At 38.4% G+C, this 12,165-nt stretch overlaps 1 protein-coding gene across 27 annotated transcripts in view; it reads right to left on the bottom strand.

Moving 5' to 3' along the window:
- Positions 1-12,165, bottom strand: part of ank3b (ankyrin 3b) — a 200,930-nt gene that overhangs the window by 41,001 nt on the left and 147,764 nt on the right. For 22 of the 27 annotated variants that reach the window (XM_072668035.1, XM_072668031.1, XM_072668040.1 and 19 more), the window contains 7 exons: positions 8,964-9,161; positions 7,011-7,109; positions 5,329-5,427; positions 5,086-5,184; positions 4,354-4,449; positions 3,127-3,199; positions 2,908-2,967 (listed from right to left, as the gene is read on the bottom strand). In XM_072668035.1, the coding sequence (XP_072524136.1) occupies positions 2,908-2,967; positions 3,127-3,199; positions 4,354-4,449; positions 5,086-5,184; positions 5,329-5,427; positions 7,011-7,109; positions 8,964-9,161 (724 nt within the window). The remainder of the gene's footprint in view (positions 1-2,907; positions 2,968-3,126; positions 3,200-4,353; positions 4,450-5,085; positions 5,185-5,328; positions 5,428-7,010; positions 7,110-8,963; positions 9,162-12,165) is intronic. The other 5 variants (XM_072668032.1, XM_072668053.1, XM_072668036.1 and 2 more) reach the window with 1 other exon arrangement.

Below are 12,165 nucleotides of genomic sequence, written 5' to 3'. Positions count from 1 at the left end.
CGCTCCCTCAAAACAAACTGGACTATCTCAGACAAGAGCTAAACAAACATCAGAAGCAGAACTCAAAAGCACTGCGGTGCGCGAGGAAGCCAACCCTTAGGGAAGAGAATGGGTGTCTGTGCCAGCCTAAAAAGGGTTGGGAAACGTAGCTGACCGTGATACAATCACTTCAGCTAGCTAACCGCACACCGCATCAGTCGGGCACAGAGAGAACAGCAGCACTAGCTAGTAAGACAGAAATAATTCCAAAAAGAATTACAATAGTATACAATATAGTGCAGTTATACTATATATATACTATATACTATATATTATACTATATATATATATATATATATATATATATATATATATATATATATACTAAATACATTTTATTTGTTAGTGTTAAGTAAAAAAAAACATTATCATGGGAGCTTGTAGGTCAGTGTGTATTGAAGATAGACATGCTGGACTGCTGTGTTGGTAAATCACCCCTGTACATCTGTACAATCAGCGAAGATCTTTAAGACCTGAGTTCCTTCAGGTTAATAACTGAATTCTGTCCAATAAAAGTGAAGGAAGCATCTTCACCCTCAGCCCTCCACCAGAATCAGTCATCATTTGTTGGTGTAGAATCAAAGTGGCTTCCCCTAGATTCACAGGAACTCATGCAGCATCTGCTAATGGCATTATGAGGAGGTTGAGAAGTGGCTGGCAGCTTGACCACAGCAGCGACTGCCAGCTAGCGAACCCTGGCACTTACTCAACTGGACCACACTCCTCTGAAAAGAGCTCCCACACAGCCCAGCGTCAGAGAGAAGACAGGCACAGCTGTTCTCATTCACTGGTCAGGTAACTATACAATCAGCAGCAACTGTGAAACACTTTTCATCACCTGCTTCAAATTAGTGCAGCCCGAAAGATTAATTATCAGCCTGCATCCAGCATTCACAGAATCTATCAAAGCATTCGCTCGAATGGCTCCAAGGCGAATCTGCAAAGGGGCGACTGTGTTCATGTGAGGGGGTTTATTTTGAGACCCCAGCATAGCGTGTAAATAAGGAGCCATCCGAGTTATGTCAGTGGAATTGTGGAAGCATGCCGAAGTGTCAGGTAACATTAACTAGACCCCAAAGCCTACTGTGAGTACACAGATACACACATGCACACACACACAGCTATTTAAATCCACACAGCTTTCACATAATATAGTGCTGGCCTAATGAAACACTCCCATGGACATAACAGGTAATTCTGACTGCTTTACATGACCTGCACTGCAGCTGTTACGGCCTACCCTGTAGTAACTTTACACAGAAATAACACTGCTGCCGTACATGTTCATACCCATATTTTGCATGAAGAGTGAAGCAGAGTACAGTTATACAAAGTTGCTGTCATGCAAAAATCTTCTGTCTCTTCTTCTCCAAAACAGGAGAAGACAAGAGGAAATACTGGAAATACAAGGTTTTTGCGGGACATTTTTACATGGTAAGATTAAATGTGCTTTATGGTACAGTTACTTTTAGGTATAGTTTAGAACATTTACTAGACATGTATTTGAGTAACTTTGGGAAAGATCCCTCCCTTACTATCTCTCCTGCTGAAATGATGGCTCCAACCTAACCTCAACCATCTGAAAAGTATACCCTGCTGGAGATGAGTCTGTATATGGGATTTGTAGCTCAGCAGACCCTGACCTGTTCAGTCAAGTGTAAGAATCATTTATACTTAACAATGAAATATTTGATGCTATTGCTTTGTTTAGATTGCTATTGTTATTGTTACAACAGTTACATTTAATAATTGTAACAATTTTATGTATATATCACTATGCAATTAATATCATCACAACTTTCTAATTAATTAACAAAATTGACAATGTTCTATTTTACAGTCACATTTGTCTTTTGTCACGTTTGAATTTTATACATTACGGTTTATTATGGAGTTTGATTCAGAGATATATAAACAATAAACAGATATCTCAATTTCATTTTAAAATGACTTTTAGTTTAGTACTAAACATTTTTTGAAAAATGCAAAGACTAGAGATGATATAATAATATTATAATATAAATTGTCATTTATATTATATACTCCTAGAGGCCAAATATTATACAGGAGGCCTTTTACCTCAAGTAAGGGGTCATCTTGCTCGATAGTGACTTTTTTTTTGTGCTATAAAATCCCAATTGTTTGCTCATCCTGTTTGTTTATCAAACAGTGTTCAGGTGTTTGCATCATCATCCTGTACAAGCCTCTACAAAGGAGCTTTATAGAAACCTGTCACTGTGTTAAAGGTTCTTTCCCCATTATCCCCCCATTTTGTTGAAATATAGTGGTTTGAGAAAGTTGCACCATCCCACCAGAAGAACACAATAAATGAAACTGAATAAATGAAATGCTAAGCTTGGGTTAAAAGGCAGGAGCAGAGCTGCTATTTAACTCTCTCTTCTTGCGCTGTTGGCTCTCTGAAAAAGCCACTGGCTACAGAACAGGTCAGAGCCAAAGTGGCCAAACAAATGTATAGGCAACTGTGTCCAGAGGCCGAGTCCTTAGTAGCCTGGCCTTATTTTCCCTCCAAAAGAAAGCACGCCTGCTTATTGAGCCGGTGTTTACTGAGTGAATACGTGAGTGAAATCCCAGTTGCCCCACATACAGTTTCAAAGAAATACTAGCAGCAAGAATTAATGTATGCAGTGATATTTGCATATTGAAGCATTTCATATTCAGAACGGGCGTGCCTAGCAACCAGCACTGAGTCGTATTTAGTGGGAGGCCGCGGGACCCAGCACAACAAAGCACGGGACAGTGAGTACAGAAATTTGGTTAGTTTTTGGGTGAGTAGAGAAGAAAACCACAGAAACTCAGAGCAGCTACAGAAAAGCTACAAAAGCAAAGAAAATCAAGAACAAAAAATACCTTCATCAACATCTGAAATATAGTCTTCAGTGAGCATTTCAGGCACATTGGCTCTAAGAACTGCAATATTTTATTATTAGTTAGGAGTAATAAACCAAAAATGTATGTAGCAAAAATAAAAGTAGCATTAAAGAAAACAATTATATTTCAATAATAATATTAAAACAGTAATAAATAAACCATGAATGAAATGATCAAAGTTGAGGGGAAAGTGCGTACCTTCGTCGTCAGACATGTCCAGAACCTCGTTCATTGTTTCTGGAACATTCATCTTATGCTTCTCGGTAACCGTCTGCAAAAGAGCAACGTTATAAAACAAGTGAAATGGCCCTGCTGGGTGTCCTCACTGTTTCTGAAAGGCTGTTCTGACACGGCTGAACTGAGCTGGACTTCAGTGCCCAAAGTTTGCCAGTAGTGAGAGAACAAAAAAAGAGTAGCAGCTCCTACTAACTCTGCCTGGATTCTCTGCCAAGTTGGGAGAGTTTCATGCAATAAAGCTCATTTTCAATCACACGGGCCTGTATTCAAAAAAGCTCCTTATAGCAGGAGCACTGATCTCGGGTCAAACTGCTCTCTTGTTTAAGACAACCTTACTGGCAGAAACAGATCCTGGCCTAAAGTTTGTTTCAACAAGGAATCCCACTTCATGAGGAAGCTGTGGAAGCTGCTGAATGCTGTTTACATTTTCATTCACACTGTGTATTTGCTGAATGGCCTAAACCTAGTGTTACACAATATTCTGAGGTACAGCATTGCATCCCTCTGCCCAATTGCTTAGTGAATTCACATTTGTGTCTTATAATACATAATACATTTTTGTATTCTCAATTCAATAATAGAGGATGCCCCTGACAATGAAATTCTGACTATTACCATAGCCACTGATGTAAAGGCAAATTAATACTTGTGATAGTGTGCTTCATAATAGTATCTGATTCTACTAAATTCTAAACTCATTGAAAGCTGAAAAAGCTCTTTAAGGGCCCACATCATGGAAATTTTTTTTTTAAAGAATATTGTTAAGGTTTCAAAATGCTCACTCTCTGATCCTCACACTATCCAGCAAGATTAGCCATGTCCATTTATCCCACAGCAGTTTAGTCCCACTTATTCACACTGCAGCCAATAAGAACAGAATTAATCTATCTATCAGTCTTAAAGGCACAGTAAAAAGGCAGTTTCACTCAATAATAAAAATAAAATGGTCATGCAAAACAAATGTGTTTGGTACATAACGCCACACAAATGGGGTAAATGCACCTAAATAGAAGATGTGAGCCCCTAAAAATCATTCCCTAAAGGTCATTCAAGACTGTACATACAGAGTGATATGAGTCCTGACCAGAATGTCAGGAGAACACATTTCTGCAAGATAAATTATTCTGTGTGATCCACATCTCATGTACTTCAGGCCAGACTTTGTATGGTGTAATGCTGGAGTCTCACCAGTGTGGTCAGAGTCTCTTCTGTTACAACCCTGAGAGTGTCCACCACTGAGATGTAACCCAGTCGCCTGGCGATGGACAAAGCTGTATTTCCATTCTGCAGTAAAGAAAACCCAACATTAAAACAAATCCACAAATATAAACGAGCAGATTTGTTCACGGACTCCAGGTGGACTCAAAAAAGCATTCAAAAAAGTTGAGGCAAATAAATTACAATTCTTTCACATATTTACAGAGATGAGATTGGTGACAGTCCAATGTCCAATGATTAGCCTAGCATCACCGGTCAGATATAAAACACAGCTTCTGAAGTAAGTGATGTCGTATCATGTTGTTCGTGATGTTTCACTGAAATTCTCCTTTAGCTGTTTTATTAGCATTGTTGCTAATATTAATGGTGAATAATTACTTTCACATATTCGATTTAATAACACTTAAACACAATGCGTAGCTATTATTTTAGACACCGATATTATTTTAGACACGGCATTTATCTTTTTATTTATTGCAGAATTCTTCATTTTGTATGCACCATGTGCTGTACTAATTTATATCACCACCAATGTGTACATTAATTAATAATTAGTAATTGTGATAGTCTTGAACTTGTGTGAAGTGCTAATTCTAATGGTATTGAGGGCTAAAGAGGTCTAAAGACATGTCTATAGTATATTAGAATGTAAATGTTCTTAAAAGTTCTACTGAATCTCAGCTGCTATTCACAAACACTCACCACTGTGAGTTCGTTGGGGGCTGCTCCATGCTGCAGCAGGAGGTTAATGATGTGTGTGTGGCCTTGCTGTGCGGCCTGATGCAGGGGCGTGTACCCATTCTACACAAAGACAAACAGAGCAGAAAAGACGTTTAACATCCCACAATAAACATGCAATTGCACAAAGCAACAAGAACATGCAAGCAAATACATGTGGCATAAAGTCACCCCTTTAATCTGAGCATTGTGGTAATTTATAGTCACCTTAGTTTTGGCATTGACTTTAGCCTGGTGCTTCAGGAGGAAGTGCACCATCTTCACGTTGCCATAGTGGCAGGCAACATGCAGTGGAGTGTAGCACATCTGAAGAAGGAGAGAGAGAGAGAGAGAGAGAGAGAGAGAGAGAGAGAGAGAGAGAGAGAGAGAGAGAGAGAGAGAGAGAGAGAGAGAGAGAGAGAGAGAGAGAGAGAGAGAGAGAGAGGAGATTACATTATTTACTTAGTGAAGATTTTGAGTATTATTTCTGAACATGTGTGAATTCTTCATGCCATCTCATTCTTCTACTTTCTACAAAGCTTCCATTATGTGCACAGATGCTCTCGTTTATTCACCTAAAGATGTTAAGCAGGGCACATTTTAGTTATGTATGCATTTATCTTATTTTTTTTATTAATTGTTACAGCACCATTATTACCATGAATAATAATACTACTACCACTAACATTATTAATAACAATTAGCTACTATAATTATCTTGCTATGATAGTAAATACACTGCTACTACCACTGCTGCTACTACTATTTGTATCCTTTGTACACATCTTTGTTAGATATATGACTTGTGATAACTATAAATAATAAAAATCACAATAACAAAATGGTGTCCAATTATTATTATCATTATTATTATTACCCAGTGTAATAATTTTAGGGTGACTGAAATGTGCTATAACAATGTAATGCTACTTCAACTACAATTACAACAACAACAACAACAACAACAACAACTAATATTATTATTGTTATTGTTATTAATAAGATGTCTAATAATAATAATGGTAGTTTCACCACTGTAAACATGTCTGCAATTTTAAAAAGTGGCATAACTATATAATTTATCATTACTATTAACTGTTTAATGATATGGGATACTTTCACTCAATCAGATGTTGAGAGGATCACAGGCACTGTGTCATTCAAATATATTTACCTATATTACTCAACTGAATCCATTTGCAGATTACAAAATATTAGTGTTTGATGCCTTAAGGTAAATGGAGAGTAGGAGTAACTTCTGAGCTTAATACAATCCACTCTAAATGACACATTATGTGAAGCACACAATGTGTCCTTTGCTATCCAACATGCCCTGGAACGTGAACAACAGCAATTGTGCCATGTGCCTTCCTCAGCCATGAAAGCCGCACAGCATAGACAGGATTCACCCCTAGCCAATGGAGGGCACTTCTGATCTGCAGGCAGCAGCCTTTTCTCAGTCTGATCACCGTTCACATAAAGCAATATCCATTTGTCTGCAGCGTCAGTCCACTTTAATCCCACCCTCACTTTAAGCTCTCCTTTTATCTTCGGTGCTAAACTTTATTCTCTCGACTTCCTTTTCTTCCTTAATCTCATTGTGCTTCGGCTCGGCTGTGTGGAAAGCTCAGAGTGAGTGTGTACTCTGTGGTTTGTGGAGTTATTGATCGGTATGCTGTCCGCCAGACTCACTCTTGCTTACTCACTAGAGCTGCACCCTGTGACCTTCAGCAGCTCTTTGTTTATACAAGAATGACCTGCACTGAGGCGTGAGAGCACTGGCCAGACTCTGAGCATGTACGTATGTGTGTGTGGAGTAAAAGAGGCCTTGGAGTCTGGAGTTTGGATTGCTGCGTTTGATACCCTCTCCGTTTGCCAGTGGAGAGGGTATGTTATGTCCTACAGGATACCTTCGTCTCAGGGTCTATGGTGGCGCCGTGGTTAACCAGCACTTCAGCCACGTTCACTTTGTCCTCCTGCGCCACCAAGTGAAGAGGAGTCAGCCCACTCTGAAACACACAAGCACAAGCATTTAGAGAAAAAAGACAGAGATATATGCTAAGGTTCATGGGTTAGGGATAGGACTTGTGATAAAACTGCCTATAGCAAAAAAAAATCAGTGTCAGAAAAGTGTTGGCTGCCATGGTGCACAAAAAAAAAAATACCAACTCCACCAATAGGAGAACGGCATGGTGAAGAACTATGAGAGGGTGGCTGATGGATGACTGGAAGAGACTGTGATCATTTGCCTGCATCTAAAGCCTATCATCAGAGAACCTGTATCGTATAATCTTCTGACATTTGGCATAAATGGTATTACAGTCTGTCATTGGCATTATTTTGTATGGCGTGGCATGCAATTAAATGCTGTAACAGTTTGCTCTGTGCTTAATGGGAAACAGCAAATCCAAATCAGTACTGCTAGCAGCAACTGCAGTAGCACTCTTTCTGTTCTGTAAGGTGCTTTCACCAGTCTAGGACGGTAAAAGCAGTGAACACTGTCTCAGGTGTGTCATAGAGTTCCCAAAGTACTGATTTTGGGATTCTGAATCACTTGTTATGTTCAATGATGCATTGGATATTTAATAATAACTTAAAAAGGGTAGATATAAAAATGATAAACTAATCAATAGCAGGTCTTGTTGAAGGTTTTATTCAATATTTTAAATATTTTTGGAACAAAAAAAAATTAATTTATAAAATTACAAAAATTATATATATGTAATTGTATTTTTAGTATTATTTTAAATTAGACTAATGAAACAATAGAAAATAATACTAACAATAAAAAGAATTATAAGTAATAATGAAGTATTAAACAATATAAAAACTAAAATGTCAGTAAAACTAAAGGCAATAAAAACATGAATTTTTCAAATCTATTATACTGTACATTACTTTACAATGTTGATATTTTCTGGTTATTTTAGTGGAAAATGCCAGTGCTCTAAAGACAACATGGAGCTGGTCAGCTGGTAAAGCTCTAGAGGAGGGCACTGGAGACTGCATTCAAGTGAAGAATACTCACTTTGTTTAGCTTGGAGCTGCAAAATCTTCTGTGGTGTCTTGAGACACTCAAAGGAGTGCCCAAAAATATGTCATATTGTCACACTGCTACAAGAAGATCTTTCTAAAAATACTTATATAATAATCTGTAGTACTTTCTTAAGTGTCATATTTACTTGATTAATATCTCAAGTAAGATCATGAGTGTAAGATCCTGACCTTTTTGACAAATCATTTCCATAAGTGTTTTTGGTTAACATCTTTTTATTAGGATGTAGTTGTCACTGGGATGAGGAAGCCCATGTAAAATAGATGCTAGTTTTGCAAGAGTAACATTAACCTGCCACAGAAAAAACATTGGGATTGTTGTGAAGAGACTTGATACCGCAATCCATATTATTTATTATTTATAAATGTATGCTAATGTGATTGTTTCCATTTTCAGTTTATTCCATTATTCAACATTATTAAAGTGTCAAGGAGTTTTTACAGATCCATTTAGTTCCTTCCAGTTTTCTTTGTATACAAAAATGTAAATAAAAAATAAATCAAATTACATGTGTAGTGTTGTGAGGAAATCTAACCTCAGTTTAACAACCACCGCACCAAACTGATTCATTGTTTTCATCTACTTCCTCTATCGGACAGAAAAACAAAAGCGCTATCCGTGACCAGATGTGCGAACCACAGACTAAAAGCTAACAACCTTTCATTAAATTTTCAAATGATGTGTATTATTTCCTATAAATGATTCATGCTCATACATTACATTAGATTAGCCCCATTTAATGAGAAACCAGTCCATAAATCATAACGTTTATTTCAGTCTCTATAAAGCCTTCATGGAATGCACTCACCTTGTTGCCAAGGTTGATGGTGGCATCACGGGCCATCAGGAGGGTAACCATGTCCACGTTGCCCTCCTGGGCAGCCAGGTGAAGAGGACTGATGCCCTGCCGGGTGACGGCATTGGTGTCTGCTCCGTACTCCAGCAGTGTGGTGGCAATCTCCATCTGATTTTTCTTGGCAGCTATGTGCAGAGGTGTGTAGCCATTCTAACAGAGAGAGACAGAGAGAGAGAGAAAACAAGGGCAAAATAAGAAACATGGCATTGTTTACTCAATAAATATCTAACATTGGAGAGACCTGTGTCATGTCAGTTGGTCCAGACTCTCTTCTGGACGTCTGTGAAACGTGCAATAAGGTTCTGCATCTACACATTACACTAGGATCATTTTTGAATGTCCATAGGCATGCAGGTAAAGATCAGAATCCAAACATCTGGACATCAATTTTATCAAAGATGTCCTGACTAATTCTTCTTTACTGCTAGTTAAAGCAGCTTCATTTAGCCATACAAGCAAAAGCTGGGACGACACTGATTTTTACTTTCATTTATTGTTGAATTACTGATTAAATATTTATTAAACCACAGATCATTGTGAAGTTTCAGTCTTTAGCTAACGTCAGTTAAGTCACTTAGTGAAGTAGTTGTAGAAAACGTTGTAAAGCTTTTAAAAAGTAACTAATCAACCTAGCTAAAAGAGTATTAAATAAATCCCACTGTGTAGAGGCTGTGCATTAGCCCAGTAAGCTCTCAGTAAACAATTAAAACAGTGAAAAGAATATATTTACAGTATATTTAAGATGAATCTGTGCAAAAAAAAAAACTTGGGAACTGCTTTTAATTTATATGGGGGAACACAGACTTCTTTTATTGTGTGGTATAAGTGTTAAAAATAACCCCACCATGTGGAGACTGTTCTTCAACCTCCATTCACTGAGTTATGTATATGCTTCAACACAATGCTAAATTATGGACATCAATATGGATGTGAATTCAATGGCTTATATACACTCAGTAAATAAAAAAACACTGACAGTGTAGGACAGGGTATCATAGGACTCATGCTACAGTTCTCAGGGTAAGCACCAACACATAGCTTTCTGTTGGCTGTAAAAACTGATGATCTTCTTATGGCAATATGAGAAGGTGACCAAAAGCCTTTTGAAATGGCTGAAAATCTTATTCTACTATGTAACAGAATACAAAACATAATGTTTGAAGAAAAAAAAACAGTCCAGACGACAGGGAAATACATTTCCCATGCTGCCTTGCAGAGCAATGGCAAAGACCGTGAGCTGCCAAACAGACAGTGCTGCTGTTGCCCACAGATTAACGACATTTCCAAAACAGGAACCCAGCCCTGGCAGCTTACTCTTCAAAAACCCGACAGAACGAGTGTTGAATGATGGCAGAGTTTGAGAGACGGGGAAAAAACTGCATGTTGGGTTTGGAGAGAGAGGAGATGGGAAAATTCAAATGTCAGGGGAGGTTGACAACTATGCATCAGCCAGGCCTCTCCACACTTCAGCTCTGGTAATTGCTTGACACGAGGGGAACAAAAAAGAGAACTGGGTCACCATCTTCACTCGGGGCCCCTGGTGGGCTCGCTCGGGGGAGGACAAAAGCAACGCAAAGTGCTCGAAAGTGCCAACACATGGATGCCCCTTTCAAGCTCAAACAAACAAAAACGGGAGGGGAGGTGTGAGCATGGGCTAAACTGAAAAAAAAGCTCATAGAAAATGTACACAATGTTGTAGTTGATGCATAAAGACATTTGGTTTTTGAACTTTGCTTCTTTGGATCATCAGACATATAAGACTTGTAATCAAGTCCTGGAAGCAAATTGCCCACCAACATTACCTAACTTAATTTTATCAATGCTTGTGCACATACATTGGAGTATATTGGAGTGCCTACTAGCTTACAAACTATGAAATAGAAATCCGACTTTGTCAGTTCTTTGTGGGCTGCCCAGGTCTAAATTCATGTGATCTTACACAGCACTCAGATATTCCAATTCTTCTTATGTCAAAGGCTAAACATTCGGATCATACTGCGCCCTCATTTGTAGGGGTCCACATATCGCAGGATTCCCACAATATCAAACAAATCCAACGGCTTAAAGCTTCGGGGCTCTGGGTGGAACTGGCATTTGTGGAATTTGGTTCCACATTACATTTGACAATGTCTATAGTCTATAGCTACTGTCTATAGCTGTATATAATGTGGATCATGATGGTTTGCTACAACTACATGTACCGTTCCACCCTTATTCATTTGAGTAGCTCCACCAATGACTTGAGAAGGTGTGCCATTTTCTTACACTGTAACTGCTTGCAATATGTCGATGCTAAGATCTAAGCACAGGAACTGCATCATTGTATATCTGTGTATCGCTCCTGATTTGAGCTGCTGGAAACAGACAAGGACATGCAAGTACAGCAAATTAGAGGGACACATGAGAATGCTCAGAAGTCTAAGACTTTCTGTATCCAAAAGGAGTAATGAAAAGGGTTAAGAGTAAACAGTGGTTCAATTTCATTCATAGGAACATTCACTCAAACTGGCTGTTCTGAACGTCCATTGACACTAACTGGTAGAAATAGCTTCCAGTACTTGTTAGCTGCATTAGTTTTAGTACTAAAGTGCAAAACCACTAGATTTTTTGAAAAAAAAAACAAAACATTGCCATAACAAATCACAAAACATTGAAAAATGAACAAGAAGGCAGCGACAGGCGTCATGTTGTGAGTGCCGTTCCAAACCAAAGGCACAGCCATTTGATTAAAAGCAGTCAGTCGTCCGGCAAAGACATGCTTTGGGTTTGTAGTCATAAGTCATCTGCTGAGTTTATCAGGGAATCAGTTACTCAGCCTGCTCTGGGACTGAGCATGTGTTATTGTGTGTGCTGTATAAGTGTGTGTTCATAGTGACCGTAGCATATATACATATACATATATATATATATATATATATATATATATATATATACATATACACTTTTATATACACACATACACACACACATGTGCGAGTCCAATAAGATGAAAACAGACAACATCCAGAACACCTCACCATGGAGTAAAAAAGTCCCTATCAAGATTGTCTAATTGCTTTGGCATGCTTGTTCCCAAACAGGTCATGGCCAGCTTTCCAGAGAGACCCTGGAGGGTGGGCTGTTTATTACTGAGACTTTCAATGCACCAGAGACA

The sequence above is a fragment of the Salminus brasiliensis genome, chromosome 22, assembly GCF_030463535.1.
Source record: "Salminus brasiliensis chromosome 22, fSalBra1.hap2, whole genome shotgun sequence".
NCBI lineage: Eukaryota > Metazoa > Chordata > Actinopteri > Characiformes > Bryconidae > Salminus > Salminus brasiliensis.
The sequence above is the reverse complement of the archived record's forward strand: the minus strand, read 5'-3'. Positions and strand labels throughout refer to the sequence as shown.